The sequence below is a fragment of the Chelon labrosus genome, assembly GCF_963514085.1.
Source record: "Chelon labrosus genome assembly, chromosome: 12".
Classification (NCBI taxonomy): domain Eukaryota; kingdom Metazoa; phylum Chordata; class Actinopteri; order Mugiliformes; family Mugilidae; genus Chelon; species Chelon labrosus.
In genome coordinates this window covers 16,969,958-16,987,910 of record NC_140345.1, presented here as the reverse complement: position 1 = coordinate 16,987,910, position 17,953 = coordinate 16,969,958, and the positions used below count along the sequence as shown (strand labels likewise).

At 41.6% G+C, this 17,953-nt stretch overlaps 1 protein-coding gene across 1 annotated transcript; it reads right to left on the bottom strand.

Annotated features, from left to right (window-relative positions):
• Positions 1-828: 828 nt before the first annotated feature.
• irx1a (iroquois homeobox 1a) lies at positions 829-5,458 on the bottom strand. Its single transcript, XM_084557040.1, has 4 exons — positions 4,825-5,458; positions 2,407-3,529; positions 2,030-2,105; positions 829-970 (listed from the first exon to the last, which is right to left on the bottom strand). Exons 1-4 carry the CDS (start codon positions 5,065-5,067, stop codon positions 895-897), a joined length of 1,518 nt encoding a protein of 505 aa, XP_084413166.1. The 5' UTR covers positions 5,068-5,458; the 3' UTR covers positions 829-894.
• Between the last annotated feature and the right edge of the window lie 12,495 nt (positions 5,459-17,953).

Genomic DNA, 17,953 nt, shown 5'->3' with positions numbered 1-17,953 from the left:
CTGACAGATTAGATTTTAACCATTTGATTTTGTTTGGACTGGGCGTTCCCATATTATTACTTAATGACCTTCCCAGCTGCTCCTGTCCATTTTCTGTCACCAGCAACCATCTGGACACTTATTAGCACCTCAATGCATCCACGCTGCTTTCCTCCCAAACTTGAATAAAATTAAGCCTGGTTGCATGCAGACTGCCAATATATTTTTTTTTTTTTTTTGTCTACCCCCTTTCCGTTCCCACCCTTTTTTTTTTTATTATTATTTCTGAAATGAAATTGGTCGCAGACCTATACGTTTTCTTTACGAATCAGTTTCAGTAATAATAATAATAATAGTAATAAATATAGGCCGATGATCGTGCGTTTTCTCTATAATTTCATTTAGTTTATTAGGCAAAATATACGATCTGGACAAATTCCTTCAACGTTTCCTATTTACAAATTTAAATCACTTGATATTTACATTAAAGAAAGGACACCAAAAACACAAGATAGAGACAAAATAATAATAATAATAATAATAATAATTATAATAATAATAATAATAATAAAGTAAAAAGTCTACCAAAATGTCCCAGCCTGTCTGGGCAAAGTGGAGAGAGAGATAGAGACAGAGCGAGAGAGAGAGAGAGAGAGGGAGTAACATTATAGGCGCGATTATAGGCTACACAACAATAGAGGAAGTAATCCATCCATCCACAGGATATTACCAAATTACGCCATTTGTTCTGTACCGACTGAATGCTACGCTGCATTATTATTTCTCATTGTCCTTTTTTTTAAGGGAGTGTAAAGTCTTTGTGTTTTTTTTTTTTCAATTTTCATTTCTTTTTTTTTCTTTTTTTTTTCCAAGCACGAAAAAAAAAAAAAAAAAAAAAAAAAAAATGTGTCTTGATCAAGCCGAGGAGAGGGCAGTGAGGACTCGTTGCGTGGCGTCTTGTGGACTCCTGGCGCTGGAAGGCAGAGAGGATCTGGATAAAGAAGAATAATACAGAGAGGTAGATAAATACCCCGCCGTGTTTGGACAGCGGGTTTCAATATGCATCTCAAGTGACTGGCTGGACAGATTAGAAACAGACTGCAGCCCTCCGTTAGAATAATAATAATAATAATAATAATAATAATAATAATAATAATGCGAGTAATTATTATATCTATTTGGCAGTAATACAAAATGTGGAAATAAGATCCTCTTTGCGCATCCATTCCATATCTGCCTTATTTCTGTGGTTGCATGGGCTGTTGCACAGAGGGACTTTTTAAATCTTGAAACAGAGGTAAACTTTTTTTTTTTTTTTTTTTCTCCTCTCCTCCTTCTTCTTTGTGTAAGAGCGCTCCCCTGGGCTCCGGGTCTCCCATGGGTCTTTAGGGAAAGCACACAGCCCAGACAGAGCCCGTTTTACTCGGTGACTTGATAAGTAGCCACACTCTCCCCAGAGGGGAGGAATTAAAGGGGGGTGTGGGCTGGGAGTCAAGACCCCTGTCACCCGCAAAGCAAACTGTATTTTTTATTTAATTTTATTTTTTTTATCTTTCCTTATTTTAATCTACGGTGAAATTATTTTATCATGTAAAAAAAAATATATATAAAATATAAATATATTTAAAATATACATAACACAGATATAAAATACCAGACATGAGCTTTAGATGTTTGCACTGGAGCTCGTTGAGCACTGATCCTGAAACTCTTTAATTATATAAATCTTCAAATAATTACTAGCTGCTGTTTCATCAACATCGTTCGTAATAATTACTAGCTTATATTAATTCCTAATAATATTTTAACCAATTACGTTGCAAATATTGGTTAAAATATATTGTCTAATCTAAAAATAAATAAATAAATAAAATAAAATGCAGTGTATAATTAATGAAGCCCATAGCCCTATATTTTAGACTGAACAATTTAATGTAAGGCTGCTGTAATAGGTCATTTTCTTTTAGCAACTTGTTTCCTGTCATTTTATTATTATTGTTATTATTATTATTATTATTTGTTTGTTATTTTAAATCAAAACGTGTCTCACCTGTCATGAATGGGTCGAAAGGAAGACTTCAAGATCTGTGTTGGAGGTGAATCAGACCTTACACCGTTTTCGTGGTCTGTCAAGGGAAACAAACACAATACACAGTTAGAACACCATGCTTGACAAATTGTGGGCCGGTATTTTATTTGTTCTCGCCACCGTGTGTGAAAACGAAACTGAAAATAAGTTGGTTTTGTGTGTCTAGCATGTAGACACCGAGTGTGTGTGTATATATATATATATATGTTTCTCGTGCGCGCATGCGTGTGCACAGTGCTTCGATATTATAACTTTAGGGCTTATGAGAAATAAACACAACCAGGCTGGAGTTGTTGCATTAAACATTATTTACATGGCTCATATTTGTGCCATCCTACCTATGTGCTTGGGACTGTGGGTCTCTGGTGGGGCCTTGCTGTCGTTGCTGAGCGCTGCTGAAGCTGCTACCGGCGACACCACCACTGATGTCGGCTGCTGCTGCTGCTGCTGCTGCTGCTGCTGTTGCTGCTGCTGGGCCGTCAAGTGGTGGTTGTGGTGATGGTGGTGCTGGTTTACTCCCAGAAACGATCTGACATTGAGCAGGGAGTTCTGACCCAAGAAAGCCCCATTTGTCCAGTTGTGGAACTTTCCAATCTGGCAAGTGTACAGTCCGTGACTGGGGAGGAAGGCCGGGTGGGTTTGGATCTGGTGGTGGGGGGCTGAGGGGTGAGTGGTGGCCCCCGGGCCACAAGGGGACGTGGGTTTCTGAGATGAACTGTCGGGACTCGTGGCGGTCTCTGCCAAAGACCAGATTTTGGGCTTATTGTTAGAAGGGAGAGGAAAGCTCCCAGGCCTGTCCGGGGACAAAACTCTCGTGGTGGTGTTGTTGTTGTTGCCGTCCGAGTTCTCCTTACTCCCTGGGTGAACTGAAATTGTGCTCTTAGATTTTTCAAAGGCCTCGTGGGCCTGTAACGCGAAGGCCCTTCTTTTCTCCAAACTGTCCAACTCTCCGGCCGCGCCGACGCCGCCCCTGTGGTCCCTGCTCCCCTCCGTTGATTTATCGTCATCGTCCTCGTTGCTCTGATCCCCGTCGTTGTCGTCTATTTTGTCTATGTCTATGCTCTCCAAATCGATCTCCTCCTCGTCTTCGTTTTTCTCCGCCTCGTCCCCGCTGCCGAACAAGTTCCCGTCCTCCCCGTCCTCTTTGCTCCTGCTCCCCCAGGTCACCTTGTTCTCCTTCTTGAGCCTCCTCCTGGCGTTGGCGAACCATGTGGAGACCTGCGTCAGCGTCATCTTGGTGATGATGGCCAGCATGATCTTCTCCCCTTTGGTCGGGTACGGGTTCTTCCTGTGCTCGTTGAGCCAGGCTTTCAGGGTGCTGGTGCTCTCCCGGGTGGCGTTCTTAGGCCTGGCCGGGTCCCCGTACTGAAACTGGCCGTATGGATAGAAGGCCGGAGATGTGTGGGCCGCGAAGCTGGCAGGATGTACCCCAGGACTGTCCTTCAGCTCATACTGGGATCCCTTTAATATAAAAAATAATATATGTTACTACTGTGGCACCTTAAACCTTTAGTTTGATACGCTACATCACAAATTCCAAACTTCAAACGCTTTTACAGTGCACCTCAAATGCATTTTGGCCATTTATTAATTTATTTATTTCATATATCCAACCGTGTCGCAGTCCACGCATGTAAAAACCCAAGCGTCACAGTTGCACCTGACTCAGAGCTTTCCACAAATAAAGCTTCTCAACTTGCAACATACCACACGCCAGGCCTGCGGCGGCACCTGAGACTCCGCAGCTAACCCTCTCAGAGACCTGTCATTAGCAAACACGTTCAAATCGCCTCTCCAATAAGTGAGCAGGGCGAGAGAAAGTTTGTTCCGAACGCGCAGATGGCGTCCAAAGTGACAGCTTTGGTGCGTACGTGCCAAACTCCACTCCGCGCAACGACAGGAGCAGTTTGAAGGCCCTGGAGTGAAGTTTTTCCCCTCTCAGCAGCGTCACAGTTGCACTTTTGTGCCGAACTGAATCCCCCAGAGTCGTTTATATTTGCTCTTGATGCAGCCTTCAAGCGTGCCGATCAATTCAAGGAGCGCATTTATTTTTTTTTTGGATAATAGCTCTTGGTTTTTGCTTTTGAAGCTTTGGCACAACACTCTCACTGCGTACGGCCCTGATGCATACATCACCAGCCCAACACATTAACACACTGCAAGTTAATGATTATCACCAGGTTTTGACTTGTCTTCATATAGACAAAGTTTAAAACCACGTGGCATTCAAACCATATATGTAGCAGAAAGATATAGAAGACATTATTGCGCATTTTTGCTTTAAGTAATGACAGAAAATATTTCTAACGATGAGATAAAAAAAAAATATTCTGCAGGGAAGACTGAGCAGAAACTTTTTTCTTTTCTTGGTGCATGCCAACATGCAGATCAGTTGGTAGATTTTTAAGTTAAATATGTAATAATTTTATACTTTTTTTGGACACATTTTCTTCATGGACAAGATAAAGTATTTCAGGCCCTATTTTATTTTTATTTTTTAAAGCTCTGGTTAAAGTTGTTCACTTTGCAGCCAAACAAATGAGCAGACTGTGAAAAAATCCATCAAATATTTTTTACTTTATCAACATTAAATATCTGACTTGCTAAGGTGCACATGCATTTGTTATTTCCCTTCGTGCTGCCTATTGTTTACTGCCTTGGCTTCTCTGCTCAGAGAGCGGCGGTGGAGCATTGACAATCTGCCTGTGCACACAGGATCCTTAAACACAACCGGAGGACTCATTATGCATTCTTACCATTTGAGAGAAAAGAGCCAAGTCCGCGCTGGTGTAAGGTAAGAAAGCGCTGTAGTTGTGTGCGTAAGGGTTGGCGTACATGCCCAGCACCGATGTGACGGCTGCTGCGGTGGCGGACGGACTCCCCCCGATTTCGGTGCTCCCTCCCCGGGACGAAGGCGTAAGCACTCCCGGTCTGTCGCTCCCGTACACCGCCTGGGAGGCACTTAAGTACTGCGGGTAGCCGAGCTGGGGGAAAGACATCTCCGCCGCCGAGTTGTCGCACAGCTCTATCGTCCGACAAACTGTGCGTTTAAAAAAAAAGAAAACAAAAAAAGAAAAGAAAAAAAAAAGTAAGCGATCGGAAAAGAAGAAGAAGAAAAAAAGAACCAGGAGCGGCAAAACGGGGAAAAGTGTTTAAGCCAAAGTCACAGCTGCTACGGGCATACAGGGGTGTGCAGTCAAAACAAAAACGCTCTTAAATCTCGGCTTCCTCTCTTTTCTCGCGCAAAGTCCGCTGGATGTGATCTGATCAACAATTGCGCTCCGACTGACGCGCCTGGCCCTGAGGTCTCCAGGCTGATCTCTCAGATACAATTTGAAGTTGATGCTTTGATTGGCATCCCCTACTTGAGCCTGCAAGCTCCTCCTCGTTTGGAGCAATGTGGATAATGTGAATATAGAGTGAGCACATTGGCTGGGGTCTCTCTCGCTCGCTCTCTCTCTCTCTCTCGCTCTCTCTCTCTCTCTCGCTCTCTCTCTCTGTCTCCCTCCCTCCCTCTCCACCTCTCTCTCTCTCTTTCTCTTTCTCTCTCTCTCTCTCCCCCTCTCTCTCCGTGTTTGGACTTATTGTATGTTAAATGTTCAAGCATTAGAGTCCATTCACCGAAGGCTTTGATTGTTGTATGACAACCTGTCTACACGATTTTACAGCTGTCCGACACAGGGGGAAGTAAACCCGTCAGAAGAAGGAACTTACTTTGAATAGATTTAAATTGTAATTAAAGGGAAAAGCCTCTCCGCAGAGGAATTAGGAGATAGTAACACGGACTGCTGGTGCCTTTAGTTCATTCACCAAATTTCTCCAAAAAATAATATATATCTAAAAAAGAAAGAAAGAAAGAAAAAAAACTACTCTCCCTCAAAGTTGGATTTATTCGTTGACTTCTTCATCTAATGTTTTCAAAACTCGTGTTTTTTTTTTAAAAAGACAAAATACATTATCAGGAAGAGACGTTTTCAAAGAAATGTTTTTAATCAAATCATCAAATAAATACATCAAATCTTGCACTGAAACAATTTCCGGAAGCCTTCCCCAATAACAGCCCAAAAAAAACAGATGAAATGCAAATGTCCCCCATATCATTTATTAATTATGTATGTTTTTATTGACTTCTGTTTTGGCTTACTTTGATTTGTTCATAAAGGTTTAATCAGCCAATCCGCACACCCTCCCTTCCCCTTCCCCTCCCCTCTCCTCTCTCCCCCCTTCCCCTTTCTCTCCCTCTCTCTCCCACTTTCCATCTGCGTGCGTGCGTGTGTGTGTGTGTTGTCTGTGTGTGTGTGTGTGTGTGTGTGTGTGTGTGTGTGTGTGTGTGTGTGGACTTAAACCAGATTGTTGTTGTCCTTTGTAACAACAGAGCCACTTCACGTTTCCTTGCTTTGAGTGAAAAGGAATGAGGAAAAAGCCAGGGACAAGCCAAACACCGAGACACGGCAGGCTGTGAAGTCTGCAGGTCGCCGTGCGCAGCCACAGACTGTTACCCATTTACTTTTAGCCTCTGGTTTAATTACAAGTACGCGCCAACACTTAAATAAAAAAAAAGTAAAAATAAGGAGACTCAATTTGTTATAGTTTGGGAAGCTGTTTGTTTTAACTGCGACTTTTAAGAATAATTTAAAAAAATGCAAAATAATTTCTCCCCTTTAATAAAATGGCCTTTGGAGAAATATAAATCCAGTAAATTGAAGTGAAAAAAATAATCCGATGCTATAGTTTTGCTCACCTCCTCTTGAACTGCTTATCCAATTTCCAGCTCACAAAAAAAGAAAAAATATATATATAAAAATATATGTATATATATAAAAAAAAAAAGAAAGGTCGGACACTAACCTCTGCTTATAGCTGTCCACTCCTGGCACAGTCATGTGGCTCACGGGGAGGGAGAGTGTTCATATTTTAACTGTTCTATTTCTATTTGATTTGATCCTCATATCGCCCACCTCCCGAGTCAAAAAGAAAAAAAAAAAAAAAAGGTGGGGGGGGGTATTCTGTAGATCTAGATTTAATGCCTTAACGACTGAAGCCCAAGAAGTCAGTAGATTTTGATCTGCACCAGATGGCTCCGAGTGGATATTGCCGAGCGCCGAGGATCTGTTAAAAAATATCTGAGGGGCACTGATGGTAATCTGGGTAACACATCAGAAAGGAGGGGAGGAATGGCAATTGTGATAACCCGCTGGAAATGTGTGCGGGGTGGGGTGGGGTGAGGTGGGGTGGAGGGTGGGGGGCTAAATATGATGGCCGCGGTGGGCTGGTGTGGTGGGCTGGTGTGGAGGGGGTGGCAGGGAGCGAGGAGACTGGAAATAAAAATATAAATAGAAATGAAACGAGAGAAAACACAGACATGGAACTGACGATAAAGAAACAGGAAATGCAATAAAATAATAGTTTAATGTTTCATATAAATAGTAATATATTATGATAATTACGCTTCTATTTTTACTACTATATTTTCCGAATAATTATAGTTTAAATAACTAAAAAAAAAAATCCAATTGAATTTGGTAAACAATGACACGTGTTGAGGGCAATAAAGCGCCACCGTTAACTGATTTATTGAGTCTTGTTAAACTCTCATTACCACCACAAGCTCTTTGCTGTCAGCCCAGAGAGGACGAGAGAGAGGGGAAGAGAGGGAGATAGAGAGAAGGCACCGAAAAAACTTTGTTCCAGATCCTCTCCCCGTCCGGCCCTTAAGAAAAGGAAAGGGAAAAAAAAAACCTCCTCCACATCACATTCACTTCTAACGCAGCGCCTCGTGAAGGGGACGAGCGTCCACCGCGTCCGTGTCGCTGCTTTGTCGTGGGCGCGCATTGACGCCCGCACGTGCACGCGCCATGCACACTTCCATAAAGATTTTTGAACGCTCTCTTGTCTTTGTAAGGGCGGGAAAAAAAATAAATAAATAAAACGAGAAGAAAATAAAGAAAATCCCCGAGCTTCTCGTATCGGATAGTTTTATCATGTAAATCTACAGGAGGCTCTTCATAAGCTGCTACGCCTTAATGGCCACATTCTAATAAGTCACTCAGGTAGTCAGTGAGGGCTTTTATTTAACAGCCTCGCGTGCCCCACATATTAACACTCCATGTCACCATTTTTTCTTATATATATATATATATATATATATATATATATATATATTTTATTTTCTAGTTACCCTCTTTACAAAATTAACCTATATGATTGTTTAAAATTGAAATATATTCTGTTTGTATGCACGTGTTCTTGATGTTTGTATTAATGTAAATACAGATTGGGAAGCAAAGGGGGAAAGGAGAAAAAAATTAAAGCATGGTGCATTCTCTCTCTTTCTCTCTAATGCTATTAAAATGAGCAGAGCTGCTCTCAGTTACTCAGATGGAGGATAGAAACCTCTGTCATTATTCATAGTCATGGTAGAAATAATAGATAGAAAAAAAAATCAATGGAGGAGTATGGCCTGTGTATATTTAAGATCACAGATAGTCCTGTTATCAGATAATGGCGACTCAAACAGTGATATTCGGTGGGAAAGGACAAAACAAATAAGTAAATAAATAAAGAAATCTTCTAACACAATTTTACAAAGTTGTGCGTATGAAACCATGCAGTGTGCATTGACTATAATTCACCATCTTGAAGCGTTTTTTTTAACACACATGCATGCATGGCAGTCATATATAAACAAAGCAGAAACATGCTGCTGCAACATTTAAACTCCATTCAAACATCAGACAGTCTTAAAAACTATAAATGACGGCGGCTTGCACGCCGAAGTCTGCAAGATGGCAGTCTGGGGTCACGGCGGTGCAGTCTTGTAATTTTACCTAATGGAGTTCAATTAAAATCTGCCGCCTATACTGTACGCTTGAACTGGGTCTGGGCCGACAGGTAGGCCTGAATGACTCCGATAGAAGTCAAAGAGAGTGAACCTGCATTACAATAACATCGGTTATGTTGACAGTCGGCTACCACCGCAGAGGTCAAGGGTGTCTCTGTGAACTAATAACTGTGGTGAAAGATACTCCTTTCCTGCCTCTGGGAGTGCCAAAGTTGAGGAAAGGTTAAGAATCTGCAGAATGTTCCTTTTGTGCTTTTCTCGCAGATTATCAAATTAAGCGCTGAAACCCAAACTCCCTTTCACCCCGAAGAGGGGAGATTAGACAAATATCGGGCGATATTAATGGGTCGTCGCAACTGTTGGACGCCTTCCCTCTAACGCTGCGTACAAGCGTATACACAAACTCACGCATTGGTCCCGGTGCACTCCCTGAACTGCGTCACGGCGACTGAGCTATTCAGCTGTGGCTTAGAGTCAGAGGACCACTGGTGTTACTGTGAGACATTTGATACACAGACAACTGCACCACACCTATAGGTAAGGAAACTAGGAATTTCCTGGATAATAAAAGAGGTCTATTCTGGGTCTTAGGAGGTCAAGACGTTATGCACTTGACAGCTAAATGGTTGGAGGAGTGGCGTTCCCCAGTTTTGAGGGGACAATGAGCTTCTGGGCTTGAATTCTTGCCAAATTTGTTCATTACAGTTTTCTACAAGTTTGGACAAATACGCTCATTCATGGACACAATCATTATTTAATGAGGTCTTCAAATAGGCATGCATTCATGATTTCATTAATATCCTATTATATCACTGCAGCGCTTGTCCTCGAGCTTGATTTATGATCCACAAAACACACCTGTAATTTTAAAGGCTTACGCAGCTTTTGTTGTCCAACCTCTCTCATTCCATCTCTTGAAAAAGATTTGTACAAGTCCTAATAGTTATTAGTGCCTTTTTAGATCATTGGCTGTGGGCTTTTGTTAAATACGCATTGTGTTATTTGTTATTTTGTTCCCTCATTTTTATCCACAATTGCATTTCACACAAATATACAAAATTGTCTTCTAGAAATTAGATTCATGTATTAATTTGTAATTTTTTTTATTCATTTTTTAAATATAAAACATATAAAGTGCAGAACACCTCAGAGACCAAGAAGTTTTTCATTTATACTTTTAAGTTATAAAACAAAACTTTGCCAAAGGTAAAGAAAAAGTCTGCAGTACTGATTAAATATTAATTATTCATAAAGTAAGCACATCTTGGCTCAATTCAGTTTAGACTTTCAACTTTTTATCACAAAAATACTTAAAAAAAAAAATAGAATCTTCGTCATACTACTAACTCTGCTATAGTGAAAGTTTTACTGACGGGTCAAGATGCAAATCGCAAAACCTTCGTACTTTATCAGGATAAAAAGCAAATTCCACAAAGGTGCATTTCAACCAGCTCACGTTCAGAACTCGATCCTGCCGGCTAGCTCAGCAACGACGGGCAACCGGCAACAACGCTGCTGCTATAATAAACACATAAACACACTTGCCAATTCATTAGGTACGCCGGTGGAAACGAATGCATTCCATCATAGCAGTCCCGTACTAAATCATATCTTCATGAAGGTTATGGTATTCCGTATTGATTATAAATAGCTGAAAGAGCTGTTGATTTAACTGTGTTTTCATTTTTGAGTGCTATTGAATTTCATTGTTCTGATAGTGATGTGTTCCTATTAGTTTGACAATGCCATCTTAGCGGGCTAAGCTAACAGAAACACATTGATTCAATCCAGTTTAACACCACCACAAATTGAGCACCCAGTTAAAACACAACATAAACTGAACATTGTGATTGCATTTGTTTCCACCAGTGTACCTAATGAACTGGCAAGTCGAGTTTATATCTATAAACAAGACTGAACATTATAAGAACAGAAGGTGCTACCTCATTATGTTGAGATTAATACGTCTCTTCCAAATAAATAAATAAAAAAAACACCCGCAACCACACCGAGGCTAAGTTAGCAGGGAATACACGGTGCTTCATTACTGTCTGACAAGTTTCTTTTTAACTCATCGTGGCTTCTTAGCTGCATACCACGAGAAAAAAAAAAAAAAAAAAGACAACAGCCAGGGATCTGACTTCTTTCCTCCCAAGGGCATTCTCAGGGGTGGGTAATGAACGGGTGGGCCCAGATTTTGATGTGGTTAGGGGCCGAGGGGAAAGAAATGTGAGAAGGGGTGTTAATTGTTTTGGCTCTTTGCTGGGGAAACATATCAACATTAGATCTAATGGAGGTTAAAGACTCTCATTGCCATAGGGGCTGCAGCTAATGAATAGCTATAGCTAGCCAAGGAGAGAGAGAGAGAGAGAGAGAGAGGGAGAGAGAGGGATGCAGCAGTAGGAGAGAAGAGGAGGATGTAGCATTTACTGGCCTTTAAAAGGTTTTAACTGCTCTGAGCTGAGTGTTTTATTGCTCTACTGACCTAAGAGGATTAACATGACAGAGCTCATGAAAGCATTTTTACATGAAATATATCATTTTTTCTCTTTTTCTAATGGGACATCCAAAAATTGCAAACACAGCTGTTTGTGGCGCGAGACCTCAAGGACGACTTCAACTATGAGTTTTGAGAAGAAAGTGTATTTCGCAGCCTCTTGACTTATAATAATAATAATAATAATAATTTAATTTACTTTATTGAACACAAACTCTTGCTACTACTTTAAAACCTGTTGCGTTCAGATCCTCAAATGCCGGGCAAGTCGGCGCACATTTGATCAAAAGAGCGGAGGCCGCAGAAGCTAATTAACCATTTTGGCAATTCCCAAACTAATTCCATTACTTGGTATTTAACTTCTTCATGAATAATAAATCAAACTCCAGTGAGCCAACGGGCGGCGAGCCACAAACTCCCGGTCTATACCGTGTGCGCGTATCTGCACAATTCAGTTGCAGATGTATGCTAAGTACAGTAAATGTGTAAGAAAAAAGAAGACTTTGGACAAAGAGAGCAGTGATATCAAAGTCCTTGTTTTTATCCCACGTATAATTTTATGCTAAATCTCAGTAAGGGAGACTCCAACATCGGTTTGAAACACTCGCTTAGAAATATTCATAAGAGTTAGTCTCCCATTTCAGATGTTTATTTGCTGCCTCAGAAATGGTGGAGAGAAAAAAAATGGGAGCATGCAAATCTGCTTTCAGATGATACAATTCCCGCATTTATTTATGAACAGAGTTAATTGAATTTTAAGGAACGGCCTTCTTAGGGAGAAATGTTTTTTTTTTTTTTTTAAACACTGAAGTATTGCTTTTGAAATTACACCCTTTGATAGTGGTGTAAAGGATAGACTTATAGATAAAATGATCAACAGACAGCATGACAAATGGAATTTTAATGAGGCCGTGCCTTTCATCCGTTATCATGTTGTGCTGCTTTTTTTTGCTTTGGTGCGTCTTTGTTCCAACTATTCATAGCAGTTGAAACCTGCTGTTTTTATGTTGCTGGACATGCTCCCCAGGACGCCTCGGCCTCTCGCTCTCAACAACACTTCTATCACCTTGATCACTGATCAGACTGACTCTGTTTCAGTTGCTCTGGGGTTTAACTTCCTGGAGCGTTTAATTTGCTGTAAACACACAAGTCTAAAAAATAAAGAGAAAAATAAAGAGAAAAAAAAGTCAGACTCTTCGGGTATTGCTGTCTACTGAGACACGGATCTGTCTTTTCCTTGTAGTACCATGTTCATTTTACATATTACACATTTATTATTATGATCGTGGGCAACAAACTTTATAGAGGCCTGTCTGACCAGTCACCGATTATTGTTTGTGACATCTGTGGGACCAGGGACTACAATTTGAATTCAAATTATTGATGCCATCATGGCTCCTGAGTAGGGTAACCACTGGTTCCACCCTCTAGCCTTGGGTGTTATGGGGGTCACAGATGAAAACAGCAGTCTGTCAAATTCACTTATGTAGTAATGAGTTATAGCCACAGTGATGGTGGAGGCGAGAGTGAAAACACCTAAGAGAAAAAAAAGGTTCCAGAAGGTTTTACAGGCTAGTTATGCATTAGATTATCTCTTTGTGTTACAGCTGAGATCTTCCCATGTGGTTGAGGTATAAACAATCTACATGGAATCTCCCTTTTCTCTGTTAAGACAAGTATGACAAGCCTGACTATGAGATGGAAAAAAAAATATTAAGTGAATCATCCTCGAGCTTACAACCGCAGTTGAGTCACCTGAGCCCGTCAGAATCCCTGGGGCATTTCCTGTATAACCTGTAAGTTATAATCTGAGCTTTGTGCAGGTCTCTAAAATAACAAAGCAGAGATAAATAAATAATACAGAGAGAGACAGAAAGAGCTGGTGACTCCACAGCTTGTTCCGAAATGTGTGTCATGTCCCCAAGTCCTCATGCTGTGACGCACGCGCTGTTTGTGGTTCTGATGCGGCGGTGGTGATCCATTAGAGACAGCAGGTGTTACAATATTCTGCTGTGCCCCCAAAGGATGTGAGTGCCTCTTTGCATGCAGAGCGCAGACTGCGTGACATTTAAAATGTCAGGTGTGAACACAGTATTTTCAGCTAGTTACTTGTGATTGGATCACTGAAAACCCATTCAAATGAGCAGGTCTGACTCTCTGGCCAGAGGGTTCTCACGCCCCACTGTGAGGGTACTTGCACCAAAAAAGCGTTTCTCGTTGAATAATGTGTAGGTCTCCCTTGTGCCTCCAAATCAGTTGTGACTCATCAGAGAATTGACATGGGCCTTCTGTGTTGATAGTGGGGGCCTTTGGGTCCTATGGGTTGAGGGGAGGAGCCTCTGTGGATCAAGCTTGTTCCAGTGCATGTTTTTCATGTTTTTTGAGTTGTTCATAACTCCTTTTGTGTGTGTGTCTGTGTCAGGCTGCATCCTGCTGGGGATGGCTGCTGCTGCCATCAAGGAGTGTCATTGCCATGGGGTGGGGGTGTCTGGTCTGGTCTAGGTGGGTGGTACATGTCTAAGTAACATCCACATGAATGCCATGTCTAAAAGTTTCCCAGCAGAACATTGTATTGTCACCAGATGGTCAATGTTATTTACTTCTCCTGTCTGTGGTTTTAATGTTGTGGCTGATCGGTGTATTAGCTACTTTTGACGCTTGAGTATAATCCCCTAAACTAACTAATCTAACATGTAGGCTAATTGTTTTGTGTGTCTGGCCTTGAATGTGCAGTGATTGCTGTATTCCTTGCTAGTTTATGACCTCTAAAACCCATTATTCAGATTCCGCTGCTTTTCGGTCAGTCCAAAATTCAGGTGCGATGAAACCGGTTTCCTCCCGTTTGTGCCTAGTGGCGACATCCTGGGACCCGTTATATGGACAAAAGAGGGTTAGCTTCCCAAAATTAGCAGTCCGGTGGCGTGCGTGAACAGGGTGGCCTGGGATGGAGTCAAATTCTTGGCCTGAATTATTGTTTCTGTCCACCCCTGTTTCACACCATGCTTAAACAATTATGCAGTCGCTCTGCCGCCAGCAGCTGTTAGATTAACTTACACAGACGGGAAAGAGGGGGAAAAACACCTCGCCTCATTCGGTTCAAATCCTCCATATCCACGCGATTTGTCTGTTTCACTTTTGGTTTTTTCGTACAGACTGAACCAAACACAGTCTAAAACATGTTGAGTAAGCTTTGTTTCCTTTTTGTTTTATCTGAATGCAGAGTTGGCTGACGATCGGACCAACGTGTCAAGACTTCAAAATTTCCTGGAAAACAGATGACGTGCGTTGACTGGTTTGACGTTTGTTGGGAAGCCGGTTGAAATTTTTTATATATTAGATATAAACCAAAGAAAAATGAACCACTATAGACTGCATATACTGTGAAAATGCCCCCCCCCCCCCCCCCAACAAGAGTAAATCAACAAACCCTTAAAAGGACATGGGTTCAGTCTTCTGTTACCAGTTCAGCGATGGTGTCTCTCGGAGTGGGTGGCAGGTTGCAGCGTGGCTTTTTACATCACGCCCATGTTGAAGCATCATTGATCCCAGCTGAAAAAAAAGAAAGAAACCAGTCCGGACAATGAAGTTCAATAACAACTGACTCCCATCTCAAAAGGGGACCAGCTGATCTGGCGCGGTGTAATGCTTTAGCATTAGTGGCACTCAGCTGTTTCTGCCAAACATTGGCCCACACCATGAAATCTCTTGTTAAGAAGAGAGAAATGGTGTTCGCCTTGTAATTGAACCATTTTACCCCCACCGCCCCCCACCCCACTCACCACTCTTGTTACCCCCTTTTCCACCTCGCTCCTTCTGTCCCATCTTGCTCGTCCCCATTTGTTTTCCGCTCACCCCGTCTTAACGCACACACACGCACACACCTTTTGTATGAGGAGCAGCACCCATCAAAATCTGGATCGATCCCCCGGTGACATTGTGTGAGGAGGTTATTTATGTGGGCATCCAATCTGCACCTGCCGTTGTGTTTGAGCAAGAGAGGAACACGGCCAGAGTTTGTTAATGGTGAAAGGGGAAACATCAAAGCAGAGAGAGAGAGAGAGAGAGAGAGAGAGAGAGGAGGGAAAGAGCAGCCACCTTGGAGCCCCATGAGTCCCCGCCAGCTCTCTGCCTCGTCTCTCGTGAAATGAGCACTTTCACAGTCAGTTAGTCTTTAAGTAATAGATATATTGAGTTCATCCCTTGTAACGTTAGACAACTAATTTATTATTATTTTTTCCTTTTTCTGCTCGCCCCCTCGCAGCCCTCCCTTTCCCCTCTCCCCCTGCCGTCTCTTCCCCTTTCCTCCCTCTGTGTTCCTTTCCCCATCAACACAGGATTATGAAGGTTAAATAAACTCTGTCAGAATGAATGAATATTGCCACCACACCCCCGCCGCCGCCGCCGCCGCCACCACTACCCCGACTGCAATCAAACCCACACCACCACCCATTCTCTCTACCCTCCACCCTCATTGCTTGAGCGAGAGAGAGAGAGAAAAAGAACCCCAGCCCAGGCTATCTGGCGGCAGAATGAATGATCCTATTTATGTTAATGCATACATGAACGTTACACAGGTTTTTCCCCTGATAAGGCGATAGGTTAATGAAATGCTCATTTCATTTTACCAGTTGTTTTCTCTGTGAAGTTCCGATAAGTAGCAAACCAATGAAGCTTGTAATTACAATCTTACAGAAACCCGGCCAATCTGTGTATAAATCTCACCATCCAATTACAAGATGTAATAATTTTGCAGTCAAGCTGGTAATGAGGTCTAATACTCATGCATGTGATAATCCCCCCTGGATGCTGACTCTATCAGATGTTAGCTTTGTAATTATATGAGCTTGAGAAAAAAAAATCATTATTTCATGTTCAAGTAGAAAATGAGGTTGGTGGGAAGTTAATTTTCTCTATGCTCTGTGAAGCGTAGACAAGAATTTAATGATTTAATTACAGTTGTTAGCCCTTTTTTGCGAGAGGCTTAAATTGAGCTAAGCATTTTTCATAGCCCCCGACATCAAGAGTCGGGGAACATCAAAGATTTTGACAGCATACAAAGTGATGAGGCCCAGTGGCCCACAGATTTTTTTTTTTCTTACTCTTCTTGGTAGCCTCGCCTCTCCTCTCCTCTCCTCTCCTCTCCTCTCCTCTCTGCTCATCAGAGTAACCACAGCCCAGGGACACCAGACCTCCTGGATAAAAGCAACATCAACCAATATTAACCGCTCTGGCTTTCACCACCGGCAGCTAATCCACTGTATGTGAATTTGTCATATCAGATTACTATGACAGTCATGGTGCAGTGCAGAATGGAAAGCATCCTCCTGCATCCTCAAAAGGACAATATAGTTTTACTCCCCACCTCCTTTGAATTTCAAAACAGCCTATGAGTGGTGTCTGTAGTCCTCTGATTTCCATACAGCCTTTATATGAGAGAAAGAAACTGTAAATACATTCCTCAGAGTAATCCCTAGAAAAGGAATGGCCGCTTTTGGCGCTTTAAAAAAAAAAAAAAAAAAAAAAAAAGTGCTTTGAGCAGTGTAATTCAACTTCATAGTAACAGTAGCTACTTGGTTATGCAGGCTGGTATGGTGTGTGAGTTTGTGTGTGCACCGCTGTCGTCTATTTCTGTCAGGTTTTTGGGACCCGGCGTCCGGGGAGGTATCGATTCACTTTTTAATTCAAGCTCAGAAACTTGACACGAATAAAGGGTGAATTTATATTAATATTTTTGCGAGGCCTTGTGATTTTTTTTCATTTATTAACTGTTGGGATGTTTTCGAATCTCAAAGCACCGTCAAAGAAAAATGCAATATAAATGCATTTTTTAGGAGCCACTTTTAGCAAATGTAAACAGAGCTGTGGTGGTGTACTTACATGAAGACTTTCACTTTTCACTTTTTTTTTTTGCAGCAACTACTGCCGACCATTGTTAAGGCTGCTTAAGCACTGCAACTACCCACTTTATATATATTTCTGAATAGGTAACTCTAGAAAGCATTCCCTCCCTCATTTGATTCGGATGTTTAAGGTGTGCATTTCTCTGCTAACACCTGCTAGACGTGGTAGTTGAAGTTTGCAGATAAACTTGTTGATTGTTTTAATTATTTCACACATAAAATGTCCAAAAAATAGTAAAAACTGCCCTTCATATTGTCCTTCAGCACAGGTTGACATGCTGAACATCTTGTCTAGTCTAATGATAGATTCCAAACCCCAACATATAAGACAAAGAAGAACAGCAACCCATCCCATTTGACAACCAAAAAATAAATAAAAATGGATGTTTAAATAAGTCAGTTAACTGATTAACCGTCTCCATTGTTGTTTTGATCTGAAAATATTGTCTGCTGCACTACATTTATTCATATTTACCCTGTTATGCCATGTTTTAGCCTGTAGCATATGCCAGTTTGTTCAAGTATTTGGAAAAACTGCAAAGAAAATCCACATTATACCTCTAGGGTTTGACGTAAGCTTTAGCCTCATTAAAATAAATAAATAAATAAAAGCTCCGATTCTGCTCTCCCCCCCACCTCGCCCCCAT

What these genes read in the sequence shown, in the direction of transcription:
- irx1a (XM_084557040.1), bottom strand. Translation starts at nt 5,067, where the DNA reads ATGTCTTTCCCCCAGCTCGGCTACCCGCAGTACTTAAGTGCCTCCCAG. An exon ending in TGGCTCTTTTCTCTCAAATG is followed by an intron (nt 3,530 to 4,824) that starts GTAAGAATGCAT and finishes TTTATATTAAAG; the next exon opens with GGATCCCAGTATGAGCTGAA. An exon ending in TTTCGACCCATTCATGACAG is followed by an intron (nt 971 to 2,029) that starts GTGAGACACGTT and finishes TTCTTTATCCAG; the next exon opens with ATCCTCTCTGCCTTCCAGCG.